This window comes from Coregonus lavaretus (assembly GCF_964263955.1).
Source record: "Coregonus lavaretus genome assembly, chromosome: 20".
Lineage (NCBI taxonomy): Eukaryota > Metazoa > Chordata > Actinopteri > Salmoniformes > Salmonidae > Coregonus > Coregonus lavaretus.
The window spans coordinates 20067836-20088408 of record NC_140007.1 but is presented as its reverse complement, the minus strand read 5'-3'; the positions used below and the strand labels follow the sequence as shown (position 1 = coordinate 20088408).

General features: G+C 41.9%; 1 protein-coding gene across 1 annotated transcript; it reads left to right on the top strand.

Moving 5' to 3' along the window:
- Nucleotides 1–3363: 3363 nt before the first annotated feature.
- Nucleotides 3364–13586, top strand: LOC311147783 (NSFL1 cofactor p47-like). The gene is made up of 10 exons (XM_084184560.1): nt 3364–3418; nt 3660–3847; nt 4531–4637; nt 4841–4918; nt 10846–11011; nt 11181–11276; nt 11402–11511; nt 11729–11866; nt 12478–12645; nt 12725–13586. Exons 2-10 carry the CDS (start codon nt 3746–3748, stop codon nt 12885–12887), a joined length of 1128 nt encoding a protein of 375 aa, XP_084040686.1. The 5' UTR covers nt 3364–3418; nt 3660–3745; the 3' UTR covers nt 12888–13586.
- Nucleotides 13587–20573: the final 6987 nt, after the last annotated feature.

Here is a 20573-nt window from a genome sequence, read left to right as displayed (position 1 = left end):
AGATATATTATGGCCTTATCTGCAAACAGCCACACACATGGGGGTTGCACAACAAGGATACATAGGGATTGAGAATGAGAGATGAAAATGATTAAACAAAAATTCAACCACAGTGGATAAATTGTTCTGGGCAGACAGTACAATCTCTTTCATATGCTTGAATCATACTCGACGGCTGTAAAAAAATGTGTAGGTTTCCGAAACAAATCCTATGTGCCCCTCAGGTCATAAAGTCACACCTTTTCCATCAACTGACAAGTAGGGTGTGGAAGGAAGAGAGAGGGAGGAAAGAGGATCCAACCCTCTTAAACTGTCAGGAGTCATAAAGGACATACATTTTACGACATGGTGCTATTGCCTGAGGAGGGAATTGAAAGCAGGGTAATTTCACCATTCCTTTTTTGTAAGTGTTGTCTGTGTGTGTCACTCTTTTTTCTCTGGTTTATGGATGCTTGGCAGATGCCCGTATCAACTCCCACAAGTTACTCATGCTGTTACTTACTTACATTATACTACCAAAATCCAAGGATGTAGAATCGCCTTACTGTTAATCAGGAATATAAACCCAACCACTGATAATTATATTTGCTTCCATGCCTGCCTTTGCTACAGTCTCACTCATCATAAGCTCTCCTGTCTCAAGACGAACTTCTATATAAACCAATTTATTAAATGAAAAATTCTACAGTGCACATTTTTGTATTATTGTGATAGGTCTATGAATCCTTATGTCTCAGGGGTCTGGAGCTCAGTGTAGATGCACTGTCACTGGATGTTCTCATTCTCTCACTCTCTGTCCCGCATTCTCTCTTGCTCTGTATCTATGCACTGTTGCCTCATTGTTCAGACCCTGGGCAAGAAGACAAAACTGAGGCGGGGAAAACAAAAAAATGTAATCACCGAAACCACTCCTGAAATGTTAAGTTGTTATTTCTGTATGCAAAATAACTTAATCAGTCTGTGTGTGTCTCTTTGTGTGTGTGTGTGTGTGTGTGTGTGTGTGTGTGTGTGTGTGTGTGTACACATGCTTGTGTTTGTGCATACAGTATGTTGAGGGATGGGGGCTGAGAGGTACATGGTGACAGTAAGGATTTTCTCCACTTAATTAGCCTTGAAAATCAAACGGCTACTAGCACATTAAAAATCCATCTTTTTATTTCCCTACAGAAACAATTAAGAAGCTCCCTATCTAAAGCCTGCATAGCCACGCTGGCTTGCTCCCTGTGGGGGCTCTGTGATATTACACATTTACATTTACATTTTTGTCATTTAGCAGACACTCTTATTCAGAGTGACTTACAGGAGCAATTAGGGTTAAGTGCCTTGCTCAAGGCACACTGACAGATTTACACTACACTACATTTACATTACATTACACAGTTCACTTATTACATGTCTGGAACATAGATGTTTGGGACCAAAGGTGAGCTATATCACAAATTAGAATTATTTTCTTCAGAATGGTGATTTTTTTAATAAAAAGATTTACGAGTGTTGGTTTAGAATGATCGTTTTCAGAAACAGGGATCTGTGGTAACGTGATGGATTTTCTTTGTTTGTGTACATTACATTTCACACAGAGGAATTTCAGTCCAGAGCTAACTTATGGCTGCTGGAGTAGGTAAACAACATGACAGGTGTCATCAGTGTGTGCTTGTGAAGAGTCACAGAGCATCTCCCTTAGAAAGAGAGTATGGATGTACAATACTTTTTTTTAAATGAAGACCAGCTATTGAAGCTGCTTGTGGTATTTCTAATGTGAGGTAGCAGGTGCTCCCGGTCTAAACCAATTTTAACATTTTGTTGCCATCTAGTGGCGCATTATGACAATGCATTGGTCTAATTATGTGCAGCACATCTGTTTGATTCTAGGTGAACTGGAGGCATAATTCCAGGAATCAAGGAACTAGAATGTATTTTATTTATTTATTAGTGATAATATTGATATATTGACTATCCTGATAGTTTTGATAAGCTAGTCTTAATTAAAATCGTTAAAAGGCTCTTTGAAATCTGACCATAAACAAAAATGAGATAAATAGTATTGTAAGGAATGAGAACACAGTAAGACAACAGATTGAACATGTTCATTTTAAGCTGTAGGCATGAAGAAATAGTCACAAAGATCAGACGCCTCAGTTTGCCCCTCTCACTTGATATAGCATATGACATGAAATATGGAGTATACTGCACATTGATCAATCACTAGAGATGAACAGAGACAGTATTCAAATCAGAGACAAATAAAAATGCATAGACTAAATATGCCTCAGATACATTGGAAATGTTCTAAGAAAAAATTATTTTTCTTGAATAATCTTGATCCTCAATCCGCTGTAACCTGTCTCTCTATTGAGAGAATCAAAAACACAGGTTACCATTAGAAAACGTGTATATTCAGGTGAAGGCTATATAAAACTGTTGTCAATATCTTAATGCCATAGTCTGTTGTACATTATGGAATTTAAGTGTGGTTAAAGGCTGGTGTCTAAAATATGATTGCTGTAGAAATTCAGTATATTAATTGTTGGTTTAGGATTTTTGTAATGCATATCACTACATCATATGCTTTGCCTGCCCTGGCCCAGCTGTTTTCACACCTGAGCAGAAGAAAACAGGAAAAGCAGTGTTTATTATGGCCTCACAGTGAGAGCACTATGGTCAATTCATTAATCTACCAATCTACACTGAGTATACAAAACATTTAGAGCTCTTTCCATGACATAGACTGATCAGGTGAATCCAGGTGAAAGCTATGATCCCTTATTAATGTCACTTGTTAAATTCACTTCAATCAGTGTAGATGAGAGGAGACAGGTTAAACAAAGAAACAATTAAAATGCAAATCTTAACAGATCGCCAAGGGGAATTGTAAGCTTGTTTTGATTGTAAACAAACACCAATATAGATTTTTAAAATGTGGTTAAAACTAAAATGTTCATTGCATGCATGGTCAGTCCTTGTATCCATAGCTCTGTCTATGAATTTGAGAGTGGTTACACTTCTCCAGTCCCATCCCTCAGCTGTTTAGAAAAACAAGTGGCGCCGTGACTGTTTGTTGTTTTTTCAAATCCCAGATTGCCCCTTTGTTATGGCAGAAAATACCGGTATATTTGTTTACATTTACATTTTAGTCATTTAGCAGACGCTCTTATCCAGAGCGACTTACAGGAGCAATTAGGGTTAAGTGCCTTGCTCAAGGGCACATTTACGTCATTTAGCAGACGCTCTTATCCAGAGCGACTACAAATTGGTGCATTCACCCTATAGCCAGTGGGATAACCACTTTACAATTATACCTTTTATTTTATTTTTTATTTTTTTGGGGGGGGGGGGGGGGGGGGGGGGTAGAAGGATTACTTTATCCTATCCCAGGTGTTCCTTAAAGAGGTGGGCTTTCAAATGTCTCCGGAAGGTGGTGAGTGTTTGTTATTGTAATACTAGCCCCTACCAGGCTTTCTTCACCTCAACTTTGTGAGTGAGGCCTGGAAGCTGTAACTATGCTAATAGCCTACAGATAATACAATTTTAGATATCAATGTCAGATGTATGTGAAATACTATTCCTCCAAATAAAATGTATAAACTTTGTCAGGAAAATACAACATTTCATAAACATTGTTGTTCACATGTAGGCCTGTTTGCCTTACCCTCCTGTAGCCTACTGCATTTTGCTGAGATAGGAACCAAGTTGGTAGGTGTTTCCCCAAGTGAAGTCGGAACAGTCATTGAATGGGCATATCAAAATGGCGGACCAAGAAGTGTCGGTGAGGGAGTTCGTTGCTGTTACTGATGTTGATGAGGAGAGGGCCCGTTTTTTCTTGGAGTCTGCCGGTTGGGATTTGCAGGTACATGCTGATCACATCGACCTACCAGTTGTACTACATGTGATATTTGAATTGAACTCACAACAACATACGAATGACAGTAGCTAGTTAGCACTTACTAGCAGGCTAGCTACCGTCCGTACTAGTTTCTGCTGGTGATTTGTGCAAGTCACTCTTTCTCACAACAATAGATCGAGTGACCATTGCGGTCTTATTCCCTGGCATCTAGCTATATCTACCAATCCGTTTCATACAGATACCAATGTTTTACTACCACTGTCTAGTAGCTAGTTTAACGTTAACTTGCTAACAAGTCCGTTTCATTTATGAATGGCTCACTGCGTTCTAGCTAACTATCTGGCTAACAAGCTAGCTAGCAGGTTAGCTATTGTAGCTAACGCGTTAGTTAACTAGCCGATTGGCAGATATTATGGTCCAGCAGTAAGCCAACTTCATAACTACCTAACAACATTTTCCATCTAGTCACTGAGAGGATGGCTAATTTATCTGATTTTTCCCATTCTAACGTTAATTTCTAGCAAGTATGTTGAAGAACATCCTTCACAGCTAACTAAAGTTACTAGTAGGTAGCTACCTTTTTTAATTAGGCAAGTAAAGTAAACAAGTAAGCTCTAACTAGCTAGATAGATAGCAATCAGTTTTAGACTATGACTAGACATTGAGATCTTGGTCTCTTTCCTTAGCTTGCCCTGGCCAGTTTCTTTGAAGATGGTGCTGAGGATGACATTGTGACACTTCCTCAGCCAGAGAGCGGTGGATCCTCTGTGCCTCGTTCCACAGGGCTTGGCAGGTACATAGCTAACTGACCTCCGTAAATCTATTGTTACACTGTCATTCTCTGTACTGATTAAAACAGGATTAAAACAGGATGCCCAAGTCCTTTCAGTGTTGCCTTTGTCATCCTTTTTTTATGAATATTCTATGAAACATTTCATGTTACATGATTAATGTTTGACCTTATTGTCATTCATTGTTATTTTGTTGTGTGTAAAGGAGTGAAAATAGGGTGACCTCCTTCAGGGATATGATGCATGAGGAAGAAGATGACAGTGATGAGGAAGAAGGGGAAAGGTAAGTCTGTCTATACTTCTATGACTTTAGGGTGTATGCTGAGCATGCCCCCATTCTCATCGACGGGGCTGTAGTGGAACAGGTTGAGAGCTTCAAGTTCCTTGGTGTCCACATCACCAACAAGCTATCATGGTCCAAACACACCAAGACAGTCGTGAAGAGGGCACTGAAAAGATTTGGCATGGGTCCTCAGATCCTCAAAAAGTTATACAGCTGCACCATCGAGAGCATCCTGACTGGTTGCATCACCGCCTGGTATGGCAACTGCTCTGCCTCCGACTGCAAGGCACTACAGAGGGTAGTGCGTACGGCCCAGTACATCACTGGGGCCAAGCTTCCTGCTATCCAGGACCTCTATACCAGGCAGTGTCAGAGGAAGGTCCTCAAAATTGTCAAAGACTCCAGCCACCCTAGTCATAGACTGTTCTCTCTGCTACCGCACAGCAAGTGGTACCGGAGCGCCAAGTCTAGGTCGAAAAGGCTTCTCAACAGATTCTACCCCCAAGCCATAAGACTCCTGAACAGCTAATCATGGCTACCTGGACTACTTGGACTGCCCACCCCCACACCATCTTTTTACGCTGCTGCTACTCAGTTAATTATTTATGCATAGTCACTTTAACTCTACCCACATGTACATATTACCTCAACTAGCCGGTGCCCCCGCACATTGACTCTGCACCGGTACCCCCCTGTATATAGCCTCCCTACTGTTATTTTATTTTACTTCTGCTCTTTTTTTCTCAACACTTTTTTGTTTTATTTTACTTTTTTTATAAAAAAAGAAATGCATTGTTGGTTAAGGGCTGTAAGTAAGCATTTCACGGTAATTTCTACACCTGTTGTATTCGGCACATGTGGCAAATTAAATTTGATTTGATTTGCATTTCACATTGCATGTAGGCCTAGGCTATGTGTATTTTGGACAGCGTGTAGGGTGCCTCCAGAATGTTCCAAACTATTTTGGTTTCTCTATTCAGTTCTCTGTAGGCTGGTATTGCTTTCTGCTGCATCAACAGATTCTGCTGGGTGGGGGTGTGTCCCTGTGTTATTCTTCTACTTGTCAATAGAAATGATTAAATATTAAAGCATTAGACCTATCACTAAAAGCTTCAGTCATACAAAAGTTATACTTAAATCCGAACTGGTTCTCTAGCAAATTAGTAAGATTGTCTCACCCAATGTTCAAGAATGGCCTTTTCCCTTTATTCAGATTACAACCTCACACTTTCAGTTATTTGAAAAGGAAATCATCTCCCAAATATCACTATTTCTAAAACAAGCCATAGAAAGTTGGTTGCAATTTCAGTTGAATCATCCAGAAACGACAGAACAAATAATGCAACAAATATTGTGGTTAAACTCAAATATACTAATTGATAAAAAAACTTTTTTTTTGACAATGTTTAAAAAAGGTATAATCTTCGTAAATGATATCATCGGTAGGACTGGTGGAGTTGTCGCACATGCAGCTAACAAAAACATATGGAAATGTCTGCTCTACCCAAAATTACAACCAAATAATTGCAGCATTACCGCAAAAATGGAAGGGGGAAAATGTAAGGAACTTGTCTGTCGGCCTTGCATTAAAGAACATAATTGGTTAAAGAAAATTGTGATAAATAATAAAGTATACCAGTTTCATTTAAGGACCAAAGGATTGACAGCCATCCCATATAGATTGCAAAATAGTTGGAGAGATTTTTGACGTACCGATCCCATTGCATAGTGTTTATGAACTGATACGCAAAACGACGCCGGATTCAAAACCTTAGAATTTTTCAATTTAAATTATTATATAAAGTTCTTTCTACCAATAGAATGTTATTTATATGGGGGATACAATCTTCCCAGCTATGCAGATTTTGCTGCGAAGAGACAGAATCATTAGATCATTTGTTTTGGTACTGTCCATTTGTAGCTTGTTTTTGGACACAGGTCCAGGAATGGCTAAAGGATCGCAATATTTACCTGGAGCTAACCCTGCAGATAGCATTACTGGGTGATCTGAAAAGTCATAGTCAATCGATCAATAATATAATACTTTTAGCAAAAATGTTTATTTTCAATGTACAATCTGTAGAAACAATGAGAATAGAAAGGTTCAGAACTTTTGTAAAACATCACAGTACAGTTGAAAAATATATGTCGAATAGAAATCCAATATGGATGGTGTTAAGAGATAGATGGGTGGTGTTGAATGGAGTTGAAGGATGGGACTAATAACAACTAACAACAACTAATAACAACAAGATAACTAATAATTTAAGCATACTGTGTCCATAATAAGTATATAGGTTATAGGTTGAGAGCTTTTGTGAAAGAGCACAGTTAGAAAGATATGGCATATAGAAGCAAACCGGATGGACATCATGAAAATGATTGGAGAGGTTGAGGGTAGAGGAAGTTCAGGAGTAAAAACAAACAAAATATAATTATTGTAACATGTGTGACATGAGCATACCAGACAAGCTAAATGTATTCTATGCTCGCTTCCAAGGAAAGCAACACTGAACCATGCATGAAAGCACCAGCTGTTCCAGACGACTGTGATCTCGCTCTCCATAGCCGATGTGAGTAAGACCTTTTAAACAGGTTAACATTCACAAGGCCGCAGGGGCAGATGGATTAACAGGACGCGTACTCGGAGCATGCGCTGACCGGCAAATGTCTTCACTGACATTTTCAACCTCTCCCTGCCCCAGTCTGTAATACCTACGTGTTTCAAGCAGACCACCATAGTCCCTGTGCCCAAGTTCGCCAAGGTAACCTGTCTAAATGACTCTCGGCGCGTAGCACTCACATCTGTAGCCATGAAATGCTTTGAAAGGCTGGTCATGGCTCACATCAACACCATCATCCCAGACACCCTGGACCCACTCCAATTCGCATACCGCCCCAACAGATCCACAGATGATGCATTCTCTAGTGCACATGCACTCCACACTTTCCTCTCACACCTGGACAAGAGGAACACCTACAGTGCATTCGGAAAGTATTCAGACCCCTTGACTTTTTCCACATTTTGTTACGTTACAGCCTTATTCTAAACTGGATTAAATAAAGCTTTTTCCTCATCAATCTACACACAATATCCCATAATGACAAAGCGAAAACAGGTTTTTAGAACATGTTGCTAATTTATTACAAATAAAAAACTGATACCTTATTTACATAAATGTTCAGACCCTTTGCTATGAGACTCGAAATTGAGCTCAGGTGCATCCTGTTTCCATTGATCATCCTTGATGAGTCCACCTGTGGTAAATTCAATTGATTGGACATGATTTGGAAAGGCACGCACCTGTCTATATAAGGTCCCACAGTTGACAGTGCATGACAGAGCAAAAACCAAGCCATGAGGTTGAAGGAATTGTCGGTAGAGCGCCGAGACAGGATTGTGTCGAGGCACAGATCTGGGGAAGGGTACCAAAACATTTCTGCAGTATTGAAGGTCCCCAAGAACACAGTGGCCTACATCATTCTTAAATGGAAGAAGTTTGGAACCACCAAGACTCTTCCTAGAGCTGGCCGCCCGGCCAAACTGAGCAATTGGGGGAGAAGGGCCTTGGTCAAGGAGGTGACCAAGAACCCGATGGTCACTCTGACAGAGCTCCAGAGTTCATCTGTGGAGATGGGAGAACCTTCCAGAAGGACAACCGTCTCTGCAGCACTCCACCAATCAGGCCTTTATGGTAGAGGTGCCAGACGGAAGCCACTCCTCAGTAAAAGGCACGTGACAGCCCACATGGACTTTGCCAAAAGGCATCTAAAGGACTCTGACCATGAGAAACAAGATTCTCTGGTCTGATGAAACGAAGATTGAACTCTTTGGCCTGAATGGCAAGCGTCACGTCTGGAGGAAACCTGGCACGATGAAGCATGGTGGTGGAAGCATCATGCTGTGGAGATGTTTTTCAGGGGCAGGAACTGGGTTACTAGTCAGGATCGAGGGAAAGATGAACGGAGCAAAGTACAGAGAGATCCTTGATGAAAACCTGCTCCAGAGCGCTCAGGACCTCCGACTGGGGCGAAGGTTCACCTTCCAACAGGACAACGACCCTAAGCACACAGCCAAGACAACGCAGGAGTGGCTTCGGGACAAGTCTCTGAATGTTCTTGAATGGCCCAGCCAGAGCCCGGACTTGAACCCGATCGAACATCTCTGGAGAGACCTGGAAATAGCTGTGCAGCAAAGCTCTCCATCCAACCTGACAGAGCTTGAGAGGATCTGCAGAAAAGATTGGGAGAAACTCTCCAAATACAGGTGTGCCAAGCTTGTAGCGTCATACCCAAGAAGACTCGAGGCTGTAATCGCTGCCAAAGGTGCTTCAACAAAGTACTGAGTAAAGGGTCTGAATACTTATGTAAATGTGATATTTAAGTGTTTTAGTTTGAATACATTTGCAAAAATATATTGTGTGGTATTGTGTGTAGATTGATGAGGAAAAAAATATTTAATCAATTTTAGAATAAGGCTGTAACGTAACAAAATATAGAAAAAGTCGAGGGGTCTGAATACTTTCCGAATGCACTGTATGTAAGAATGCTGTTCATTGATTAGCTCAGCATTCAACACCTCATTGCTAACCTCAGGACCCTGGGACTGAACACCTCCCTCTGCAACTGGATCCTGGAATTCCTGATGGGCCACCCCCAGCTGGTGAGGGTAGGCAACTACACATCCGCCACGCTGACCCTCAACACGGGGCCCCTCAGGGGTGCGAGCTTAGTCCCCTCATGTACTCCCTGTTTACCCACGACTGAATGGCCTCGCACAACTCCAACACCATCATTAAGTTTGCTGACGACGTGACAGTGGTTGGCCTGATCACCGACAACGATGAGACAGCCTATAGGGAGGAGGTCGGTGACCTGGCAATGTGGTGCCAGGACAACAACTTCTCCCTCAACGTCAGCAAGATAAAGGAGCTGATAGTGGACTACAGGAAACGGAGGGCCGAGCATGCCCCCATCGACGGAGCTGTAGTGGAGTGTCCACATCACTAAGGAATTATCATGGTCCACACACCAACACAGTCGTGAAGAAGGCCCGACAACGCTTCTTTCCCCTCAGGAGGCTAAAAAGATAAGGCATGTGCCCTCAGATCCTCAAAGTTATACAGCTGCACAATTTGAGAGCATCTTGACTGGCTGCATCACCGCTTGGTATGGCAACTAATTGGCATCTGACCGCAAGGCTCTACAAAGGGTAGTGCGTACGGCCCAGTACATCACTAGTGCCGAGCTCCCTGCCATCCAGGACCTCTATTCCAGGCAGCGTCAGAGGAAGGCTCTAAAAACGGTCAGACTCCAGCCACCCAAGTAATAGACTGTTCTCTCTGCTACTGCACGGAAAGCGGTACCGATGCACCAAGTCTGGAACCAACAGGACCATGAACAGCTTCTACCCCCAAGCCATAAGACTGCTAACTAAGACTGCTAGTTAGTCCGGGTTAACTATTTGTATTATTGGTTAACTATTTAACAATCTGCATTGACCGTATTTGCACCAACTCTTTTGACTCATCATATACACTGCTGCTACTGTTTATCTATCTCGTTTCCTAGTCACTTTATCCATAACTATATGCACATATCTACCTCAATTACCTTGTGCCCCTGCACTTTAACTTGGTACAGGTACCCCGTGTATATAGCCAAGTTATCGTTACTCATTCACTCCTCATGTTATTATTTGTCTATTTTCTATTATTCCTCGTGTTTATTTCTCTCTGCATTGTTGGGAAGGGCCCGTAAGTAAGCATTTCACTGTTAGTCTACATCTGTTGCTTTTGAAGCATGTGACAAATAAGATTTGATTTATTTGAATCACAGCACTGATGTTATAACCAGAGGCTGCCTCTTGGACAAGATCCAAAATTCAGGTTGTGTTGTATCCACATTCTTGCTTTGCTTCCCTCTAGGTTCTTTGCTGGGGGTTCTGAACGCAGTGGGCAGCAGATTGTGGGCCCCCCCAAGAAGAAGAGCTCTAATGAGGTGGTGGAGGACCTGTTCAAGGGGGCTAAGGAGCATGGGGCCGTACCCGTGGAGAAGGCTGGGAGAGGCCCAGGAGAGCCTAGTCGAGCCAGGGTAAGAAAAGCTTCTCAGTAATTGTGTCCTGCACCTGGATTACTTCTCTTTCATTTACTGATCACATGTATGTGTTACTAGCCCTGTTTTTTGGAATTGACCTTAAATCATAGAGGTAATGGTGTATAATGTTTTGCTTACTCTTTTTCTCCTCTAACCCTCCTTCTAGCCGTTCATTGGTGGTGGCTACCGGCTTGGTGCAGCGCCTGAGGAGGAGCCTGTTTATGTGGCTGGAGAGAGAAGAACTGCTAACAGCCAGCAGGATGTTAGTGTTTGACAGTGAATTTATTTTGATAGATATTTTGTATTGCTAGTATAAATTTGATCTTGGAAGATTACATTTACTTCAGTATACTTGATGTAGCCTATTTTCTTTACTACGTGCTGAAGGTGCATGTAGTCCTGAAGCTGTGGAAGACAGGTTTCAGCTTGGGCGACGGTGAACTCAGAAACTACAGTGATCCTGGCAACGCCATTTTCCTGGAGTCCATCCGTAGGGGGTGAGTACACTGTCCGTACTGTCTCCTTGTCATACTGTTTATATGCATGGCTGCTCATGTCACATCATGTTCCTAAATCCATTTACTAAGTTATAAATGCATTTATGGCATACACATTCTGCTCAGCACTGGACAGCTGGAGGATACATGTCTCTCTCTGAAGTCTGTTTCCTTATTGCTGAAGCATTGTCATAATATAAGTCATTCTACCTTTCAGGGAGATTCCTTTGGAGTTGAGACAGCGCTCCCGGGGGGGTCAGGTCAACTTGGATATGGAAGACCATCGGGATGAGGACTTCTCCAAACCCAAGGTTGCCTTCAAGGCATTCGGCGGGGAAGGACAGAAACTGGGCAGGTGAGCCCGCTCTATTCTGACAGAATGCATCACCTAGAACAGTGTTTCCCAACTCAGGTCCTCCAGTACCCCCAACAGTACATATTTTTGTTGTGGCTCCTCACAAGCACACCTGATTCAACTAATCATCAAGCCCTTGACAAGTTGAATCAGGTGTTTTTGTCCAGGGTTACAACAAAAATGTGTGCTGTTGGGGGTACTCGAGGACTGGAGTTTGGAAACACTTTTCTAGAAGGGTAATGTAAATTGTATCGACTCGCCTGTCTGTCTACCTGCCATGGAAGAAATTTGAATTGGAACAAGAACATAACCTACTTTTCATCACTGGAGTTTTTAGATTTGGGTACAACCCAAAGATTCTCAGATGAAATAGGGTGGCTGTTACATCGTATTACCACAAGGGGGTAGAAAAGGGAATTATGGCACAATGTAATATTGTATTTGATGACGTTTTCAAGAAATTAAGAGTTAAAATCATAATGTAACCCAACAATTTTTCAAAACCTGATATTGTCTTCTGAGGTCAATTATAATATTTTCTTTAACAAATCAATGTCAAATACAGTAATCACAATAAACATCTCTCTTTCCTGCCTCACTCCTCCATTCAGTGCCACTCCTGAGCTGGTGGTGTCTGCTCCGCGGATGGGGGACCAGGTAGCCAGTGAGGCCCAGGCCATCGCCTCTGTGAACCTGGATGCCTCCCAGCCTGTAACCAACATCCAGATCAGACTGGCCGACGGGGGGAGACTGGTGCAGAAGTTCAACCACACTCACAGGTCAGTTTTGGAGCCATTAAGCTCTACATCGCCTTAGTCCTACCATGACAAACACCATATTTTCTCTACTTGTCCACAGGGTGTCGGACGTGCGTCAGTTTGTGGTGGGAGCTCGACCTTTGATGGCCGCGACAGAGTTTGTGCTCATAACAACCTTCCCCAACAAGGAGCTGACTGACGAGAGCCAGACGCTGCGGGATGCCAACCTGCTCAACGCAGTCATCGTGCAACGGCTAAAGTGATGTAGCCCCCTGGTGGCCTGGCTGGTTCACAGCTCTTTGATCCCCCTGAGGGACGAGACACCATGGACTTATGGACTTCTAATTCCTTTTTTTTCTATAGTGTTACATTTTCCCTCTTCAGCAGTTTGAGGGGCAAATGTGGGGAACAGATAGGGCTTCGGAGAAAGGCAGAAGAAACAGTGGATTTGGTGGTAAAAGCTGTTTAGAAAGTAGTAGGTGAACATGCACAGTAACAATAAAGTTTTCTTAACAGTTTCAGAGATTGCTTTAGATGTTCATAATACTGTCATTTGTTTTGTTCATTACTTTCTATCTTCCACTTATCTCTCCTCTGGCTCAACTCTTGCCTGTTAGTTTGGCTTTTTCCACACAACAAGTTCTCATCAGATCAACCCAACCGCAAATGTACCCAATGTATGCCAGTAGCCTTATGCTCCCATCATATTCAGAATCACAACAAACCATCAAAACAGTCCCAACACTAAGGAAGTGGGATTTTGATGCGTAACATTAATAGCTAGATTGCTTTACTATAAAACTAATGATTGAACAGAAACTAACTTTATAACTTAAAGACAATTGGTTTTAGTGGCAGGTTGATCTCACACTGATCTCTATGCAGCCTTGGACAGAAGAATGGGACAGTTGGAATGATTGTTTGGACCTCTGGAAGGTAATTCAATAAATTTGTTTGGTGTATATGGAATTCCTATTCTTGTTATTTTCTATTATGAAGAGTTACGGAACATATGATTACTTTGATTACATATGATCATTTCAAATTGATCTTAAAACCATTCTTGGAAAAAATCTTACTTTGTTTTTAAGCAAGGCGGTCTAATGATATGCTAATGTAATGGTTAATTGACCCTTGATTGCGTAATTGGTAACTAAGTTGCGTTACCTCCCTAAGCAAGTGGGTTTTGCTCAGCGGGCTAACGGTCTTGGGGTACGCTGCATGAGACCCGGGTTTGAACCCTAGCCTAGTCGGTCAAACTAATCTGCTTGAATATGGAATGCTGTTAGTCTATCACTATATTATAGTGCTTTTATAGAGTAGGCCAATTAAAAAATAATAATCATTACCAATTTAGGAAATGTAAGTTTGGTTTTTGAAACTAGTATGAAGTTATTGTACAAACCAGGGGAGGCTCTTCAGAGGAAGGGGAGGACCATCCTACTCAATAGATTCAACTAGTCAGACTATATTCACGTCATCAAATAGCCGATTAAAACACTGTTTTGCAACATTCCGTCCAAAAAATAATCGAACATAAATCATGTAGCAGATAGAGTATATGACCTTTTCTGTAGCCTACAGGCTGGAGATAAAACGTATGACAATGTAATGAGAAAGAAACGTTCTACATCATGCAGGTTTCTTCAATCAAATAGTCTAACCTAAATGGTGCCCAATCAAATAAAACGTGCTGACATGTTAACAAACATATCCTAAAAACAGGACAGGTCAAAGTAAAATGGACAATATGCAGTGGCGACCTGCCATTCAGGGCAGGTGGGGCAGAGCCTGTTTTAATTTTTTGTTGCCTGTTTTGCATGTTATTTTGGTATTAAGTGTCACATTTAAGTTTGCAAACAATGTAAAAAATCACTGAGTTAATAAAGCCGCATACAAACATGGTCTATTTTTTGCTTTCTTGAGTAAAGCAGCTCCAAAATGCAGGTGCTTCAGCCTAGCTCAGTGCTTTCTGTGATGGTGGGGCAGCCAGCGGAAAATACGGAGCGTAGGGGTTGGTAATGTTCTCTAGTTGCGCTGTGATTGTCTCAGTGTTCTGTCACGCACAGAATGTGCTCAGCTGTCTCCCGACAATTTTTGCACATTCATTGTGTGAATTGTTTGCCCTTTGATTGTATTTTTTTTTTTTTAATCAATTCCCCATTACATACTGTATGTCACAAGCATGACTAGTAAATGTACCATTAATCCTCTGTCATTTGGTTACGTTCAAATCTACAGGGAGAGCTCGAAAATTCAAGCCCCTTGGGTGCTGCCATAGAGCTACATTAGAAGTGCCCTTCCAAGAAGGCTCAAGGTCATTGGCCACAGATAAAATGGCATCAAATCACGTTATATATGGGATGTAGCTCAGTTGGTAGTGCATGGCGTTTGCAACGCCAGGGTTGTGGGTTCGATTCCCACGGGGGGCCAGTATGAAAAAGAAAAAAATGATGTATGCACTCTGGATAAGAGCGTCTGCTAAATGACAAAAAAAAAAAATATATATATATATATACAGTGGGGGAAAAAAGTATTTAGTCAGCCACCAATTGTGCAAGTTCTCCCACTTAAAAAGATGAGAGAGGCCTGTAATTTTCATCATAGGTACACGTCAACTATGACAGACAAAATGAGAAAGAAAAATCCAGAAAATCACATTGTAGGATTTTTAATGAATTTATTTGCAAATTATGCTGGAAAATAAGTATTTGGTCAATAACAAAAGTTACTCAATACTTTGTTATATACCCTTTGTTGTCAATGACACAGGTCAAATGTTTCTGTAAGTCTTCACAAGGTTTTCACACACTGTTGCTGGTATTTTGGCCCATTCCTCCATGCAGATCTCCTCTAGAGCAGTGATGTTTTGGGGCTGTCGCTGGGCAACACAGACTTTCAACTCCCTCCAAAGATTTTCTATGGGGTTGAGATCTGGAGACTGGCTAGGCCACTCCAGGACCTTGAAATGCTTCTTACGAAGCCACTCCTTCGTTGCCCGGGCAGTGTGTTTGGGATCATTGTCATGCTGAAATACCCAGCCACGTTTCATCTTCAATGCCCTTGCTGATGGAAGGAGGTTTTCACTCAAAATGTCACGATACATGGCCCCATTCATTCTTTCCTTTACACGGATCAGTCGTCCTGGTCCCTTTGCAGAAAAACAGCCCCAAAGCATGATGTTTCCACCCCCATGCTTCACAGTAGGTATGGTGTTCTTTGGATGCAACTCAGCATTCTTTGTCCTCCAAACACGACAAGTTGAGTTTTTACCAAAAAGTTATATTTTGGTTTCATCTGACCATATGACATTCTCCCAATCCTCTTCTGGATCATCCAAATGCACTCTAGCAATCTTCAGACGGGCCTGGACATGTACTGGCTTAAGCAGGGGGACACGTCTAGCACTGCAGAATTTGAGTCCCTGGCGGCGTAGTGTGTTACTGATGGTAGGCTTTGTTACTTTGGTCCCAGCTCTCTGCAGGTCATTCAATAGGTCCCCCCATGTGGTTCTGGGATTTTTGCTCACCGTTCTTGTGATGATTTTGACCCCACGTGGTGAGATGTTGCGTGGAGCCCCAGATCGAGGGAGATTATCAGTGGTCTTGTATGTCTTCCATTTCCTAATAATTGCTCCCACAGTTGATTTCTTCAAACCAAGCTGCTTACCTCTTGCAGATTCAGTCTTCCCAGCCTGGTGCAGGTCTACAATTTTGTTTCTGGTGTCCTTTGATGGCTCTTTGGTCTTGGCCATAGTGGAGTTTGGAGTGTGACTGTTTGAGGTTGTGGACAGGTGTCTTTTATACTGATAACAAGTTCAAACATGTGCCATTAATATAGGTAACGAGTGGAGGACAGAAATCTTCTTAAAGAAGAAGTTACAGGTCTGTGAGAGCCAGAAATCTTGCTTGTTTGTAGGTGACCAAATACTTATTTTCCACCATAATTTGCAAATAAATTCATTAAAAATCCTACAATGTGATTTTCTGGATTTTCTTTCCTCAATTTGTCTGTCATAGTTGACGTGCACCTATGATGAAAATTACAGGCCTCTCTCATCTTTTTAAGTGGGAGAACTTGCACAATTGGTGGCTGACTAAATACTTTTTTCCCCCACTGTATACTGTAGCTAAGAAAGTAATACTAAGTGTATGTTGTGTAGTAAGCTGTTAGTAGCCCATGTGCCTCACCCTAATAATTTGGTCCCTTTTCCCCTCATAATTTAGCCTACTGTTCTGACTTGGTGGTGCACATGTAGCCTATATACTGTTTTAAAGAAATGCCATCATCGCATATTGTAAGAGCTTTATTTATCGTACAGTTCTGACTTGTGTACAGGGAGAATACTGTAAGAACGGCCCATTTTCTGAATTCTGTCGCTGTACATTTCAAAAGTGCTGAACAAATAGTTATACTGACTACATCCGTCCTAGCTCGCTCATTGTCTTAATCGAAATTACGGATTGCCTCTTTTCCGCTCGTCGTCCCCTTATGCCATAGTTTGTACATCTCAATTGTCAGTAGAAACCACATTTGTTTAAGCAACTCAGCCATATCAGCTATGTTTTTTTTAAAGGCAGTAAATGAGGCTGAATGAACTGTTTCGCTGCCAGACAAGGCTCTGCTGATAGCCAGGTGTAACAGTGGTAAGGTGTTGCGACTGCTGTTGGGACTCTGCTGTTGGGACAGCTTTATGTAGGCCCTAACAGTTTGTGGCCACCGTTTGTCACTGTTATAGTCCAATGAATGTATTGTTTAGTGTTGTGTAGTGGCTTTGCTGGAATGCATAATTTTGTTTTGTTTTTGTTTGCCTCACCAAGATTTACAAGCTAAAATCGCCACTGACAATATGTAATGGACAATCAGGCTACTTACAACTGCTGTCCAGGAGATTCATCCCGTGGGCTAATTTGTAATGATCAGTGGTTTCGGGTTTGTATTTCGTACATTTTTGACGAGCTGATCATTGCGAAAAAGAATATGCTTCTGCATTTCCCGCTATGTAAACACATTGCATATAGGCTCAGGATAACTCCTCCTGATAAAGTTGGGGAGCAGATATTCAGTGTTAAATAGCCAAATATCAGGACTAATAAAGCCAATGCAATGGCCTGTTTTACAAACGGTGGGCCTACCACATGGATGTGCATTCATAAAATTCCATTGCAGGCCGACATGGTAGGCTACACCCCAGTAAGCACGGATCGACACTGACGCCTTTTGGACTTCTTTTTTGGTGTTTTACAAATGGTAGGCCTACCACATTGATGGGCATTCCTAAAATTCTATTTCAGGCGACACTGTAGGCTATACCTCAGTAGGCACGGACCAACGCCGACGCCTTTTGGATGTATTTTTTGGTCTTGTCCGGACCGGCCTTGATTTCCACGTCCATGTCTATGTTTGGTTCAGATGTCTATGTTTGGTTCAGATTTGGTCCGGTCTGGACCAGCCTTGATTTGGACTAAACATAGACGTCTATAAATGTTGTCTTTTCAACTTTCATTCAAAACCGAAAATGAATCTGATTTCAATGTCCATAAAATACATATTTTCAATGTCTGGGGACCAGCCCTGCCTACATATAGGTCAATAACTTCCATCATCAACTAAGTAAAATACATAGGCCTAAAGCCGACAAATAAAACCAGAAGAAAATATCCTGATGAAAATTCAGGTTCTTTCAAATAACATTCATCTCTACGCTGCCTGTCTGACTAGTTTCCTGCACCAGTGAGCTCGGGACAGACAGCTGTTTTTTTCTGACATTTCCACTGGATATATGGGATCATTAGATCATGTTTATCTTTCACACTGAGGTTTGGTGATTATCAAGGCAGGGAGAGAACTATTATTATTCGCAAAGGATGTAAAAATTAAAAAAAACAGAAGAAGAAAATGAAAGAGAAGATCAGTTTATTAGTTTTAGACATGGTGAGTTAAGACAATCAGAAATCAGACATCCCAAATGGGCACTTTCCTACATATGCACACAGCAGGCCAGGTAGGCCTACTTCTATGTGTGCTCAGGCACGTGCATTCCCTCTGTATGTTCCTAGAGAGAAACCAGACACATGCTCATTGCTCACATGGAGCACTCCAAACAAAAGACAATACAAAATCATGGTTATGAAATAAACCAAAACTTGTTTCTCACCAGTGTAGCAGGTTGTGAACTCTGCAAAGTTTCCACTCTGATAATGAGAACTGTAAGGTAAATTACTGTAATTAATACATGCATTAATCCATCAGTCTTAGCCCTGTCTTAGCAGAGGAATGGAGGGGGGTTCTACTAAGCTATATGAAATTGTTTTAAGAAGGTCATACCAAGGGTCATGTAGCTATTTGATTTTGAATTTTAAGTCCCCTTGAAGTATCAAAAAAATAGATTAAAAAATATTTTGGTCCTTACTGCTATTAGCCCATAAAAAACGCATTGAATAACAGATTAACTACATGGAACAACAGATAGTCCCCAAAAAATATCAAAAGGAAGTTTGTTCTGAAGTGTCTCTCCTATATCTGAGAGATTTAAGAAAGATCAGGGATGTTTATTATTATTTATTTTTTTTACATGTTTTTGGCATTAAAGGTCTCCAGATAGGTATACTTCCATTCATTTTTTCAACTGGTACCGGGAGACCTTCAGACGAGTCATGTGAGGCCTGTGTGCATCCTAGAGCGAAACAGTTTGTGGTCACCGTTTGTCACCATTATAGTGCAATTAATGCATTGTTTAGTGTTGTGTTGTGTAGTGGCTTTGCTGGCATGCAACCCACTTCTTTTTTTTTTGCCCCACCAAGATGAACATGCTAGAATCGCCACTGCAGACACCACCGACGATTTTGTGAGAAGAACGATTTTCATGATGTCTCATGGTCTGACAAACACTGCTCTAGCACCGTCACCTTTGCAGATGCGGAAGTGCGACATAGGCGGATGGATTGAGACATATATAATGCAAAAAAAAACAATTTTTTTATTTTTTATTATGCTTTATTACGCGGGGGTGCGGACATCAACCTTAGGGCGTTTTAACAGAAATGAATGTAACCAAATGACAGAGGATTAATGGCACATTTACTAGGCATGCTTGTGACATACAGTATGTAATGGGGAATTGATAAAAAAATATACAAACAAAGGGCACACAATTCACACAATAAATGTGCAAGAATTGTCGGGAGTGTCACGGATTCTGCCGAGACTGGCCTTCCTTCTGGCTCGGGCAGGCTTCGGCGTTCGTCGTCACCGGAGTACTGGCTGCTGCCGATCTATGTTTTATGTTTCTATGTTCATCTGGTTGTTGTCTAATGTTGCACACCTGTTTCCAATTATGTATTATGTCCTTCCCTATTTAACCTGTTCGCTCCCACTGTGTGTTGTGCGTGTTTGTTTATTGTTACGAGTGTCGTTTGTGAGCGGGTTGCGCCTCCCTGTGTTGGAGGTTTTGCTTGTTTCTTTACTATACAGTAAAGTAGATTTTCATTTCATTCTGTGTCCTGCGCTTGACTCTGGCCTACCACATTCCACAGACATTCTTGACAGAAACACGCACCATTATGGAGTCAGTAGGAACAGCCGGATTAACCGAGACGATGGAGGAACGAGTCCAACGACGAGATGATGATTCAGACTCTCGGTGTCACCATGGAACGAGTGTTCCAGACGATGGAACGATCGGAGAGAGGTGGTATCCCGTCACCATCTCCAACCACTCAACCACCTACAACACTGGTCACCACTCCGCCATCTGGGTCCAGTGGGATTCGGCTCTCGCTCCCAAGGGCATATGACGGGTGGCAGGGATTTCTCCTCCAGGTAGAGCTCTACCTGGCCACCATTCACCCGGCACCCTCGGGATACGAGAGCGTGTCCGCCCTCATCTCCTGTCTAACGGGGGAGGCGCTTGAATGGGCCAATGCCGAGTGGGGAGGAATAGACTCGAG

What these genes read in the sequence shown, in the direction of transcription:
- LOC311147783 (XM_084184560.1), top strand. Translation starts at nt 3,746, where the DNA reads ATGGCGGACCAAGAAGTGTCGGTGAGGGAGTTCGTTGCTGTTACTGAT. An exon ending in CGTTCCACAGGGCTTGGCAG is followed by an intron (nt 4,638 to 4,840) that starts GTACATAGCTAA and finishes TTGTGTGTAAAG; the next exon opens with GAGTGAAAATAGGGTGACCT. An exon ending in GATGAGGAAGAAGGGGAAAG is followed by an intron (nt 4,919 to 10,845) that starts GTAAGTCTGTCT and finishes GCTTCCCTCTAG; the next exon opens with GTTCTTTGCTGGGGGTTCTG.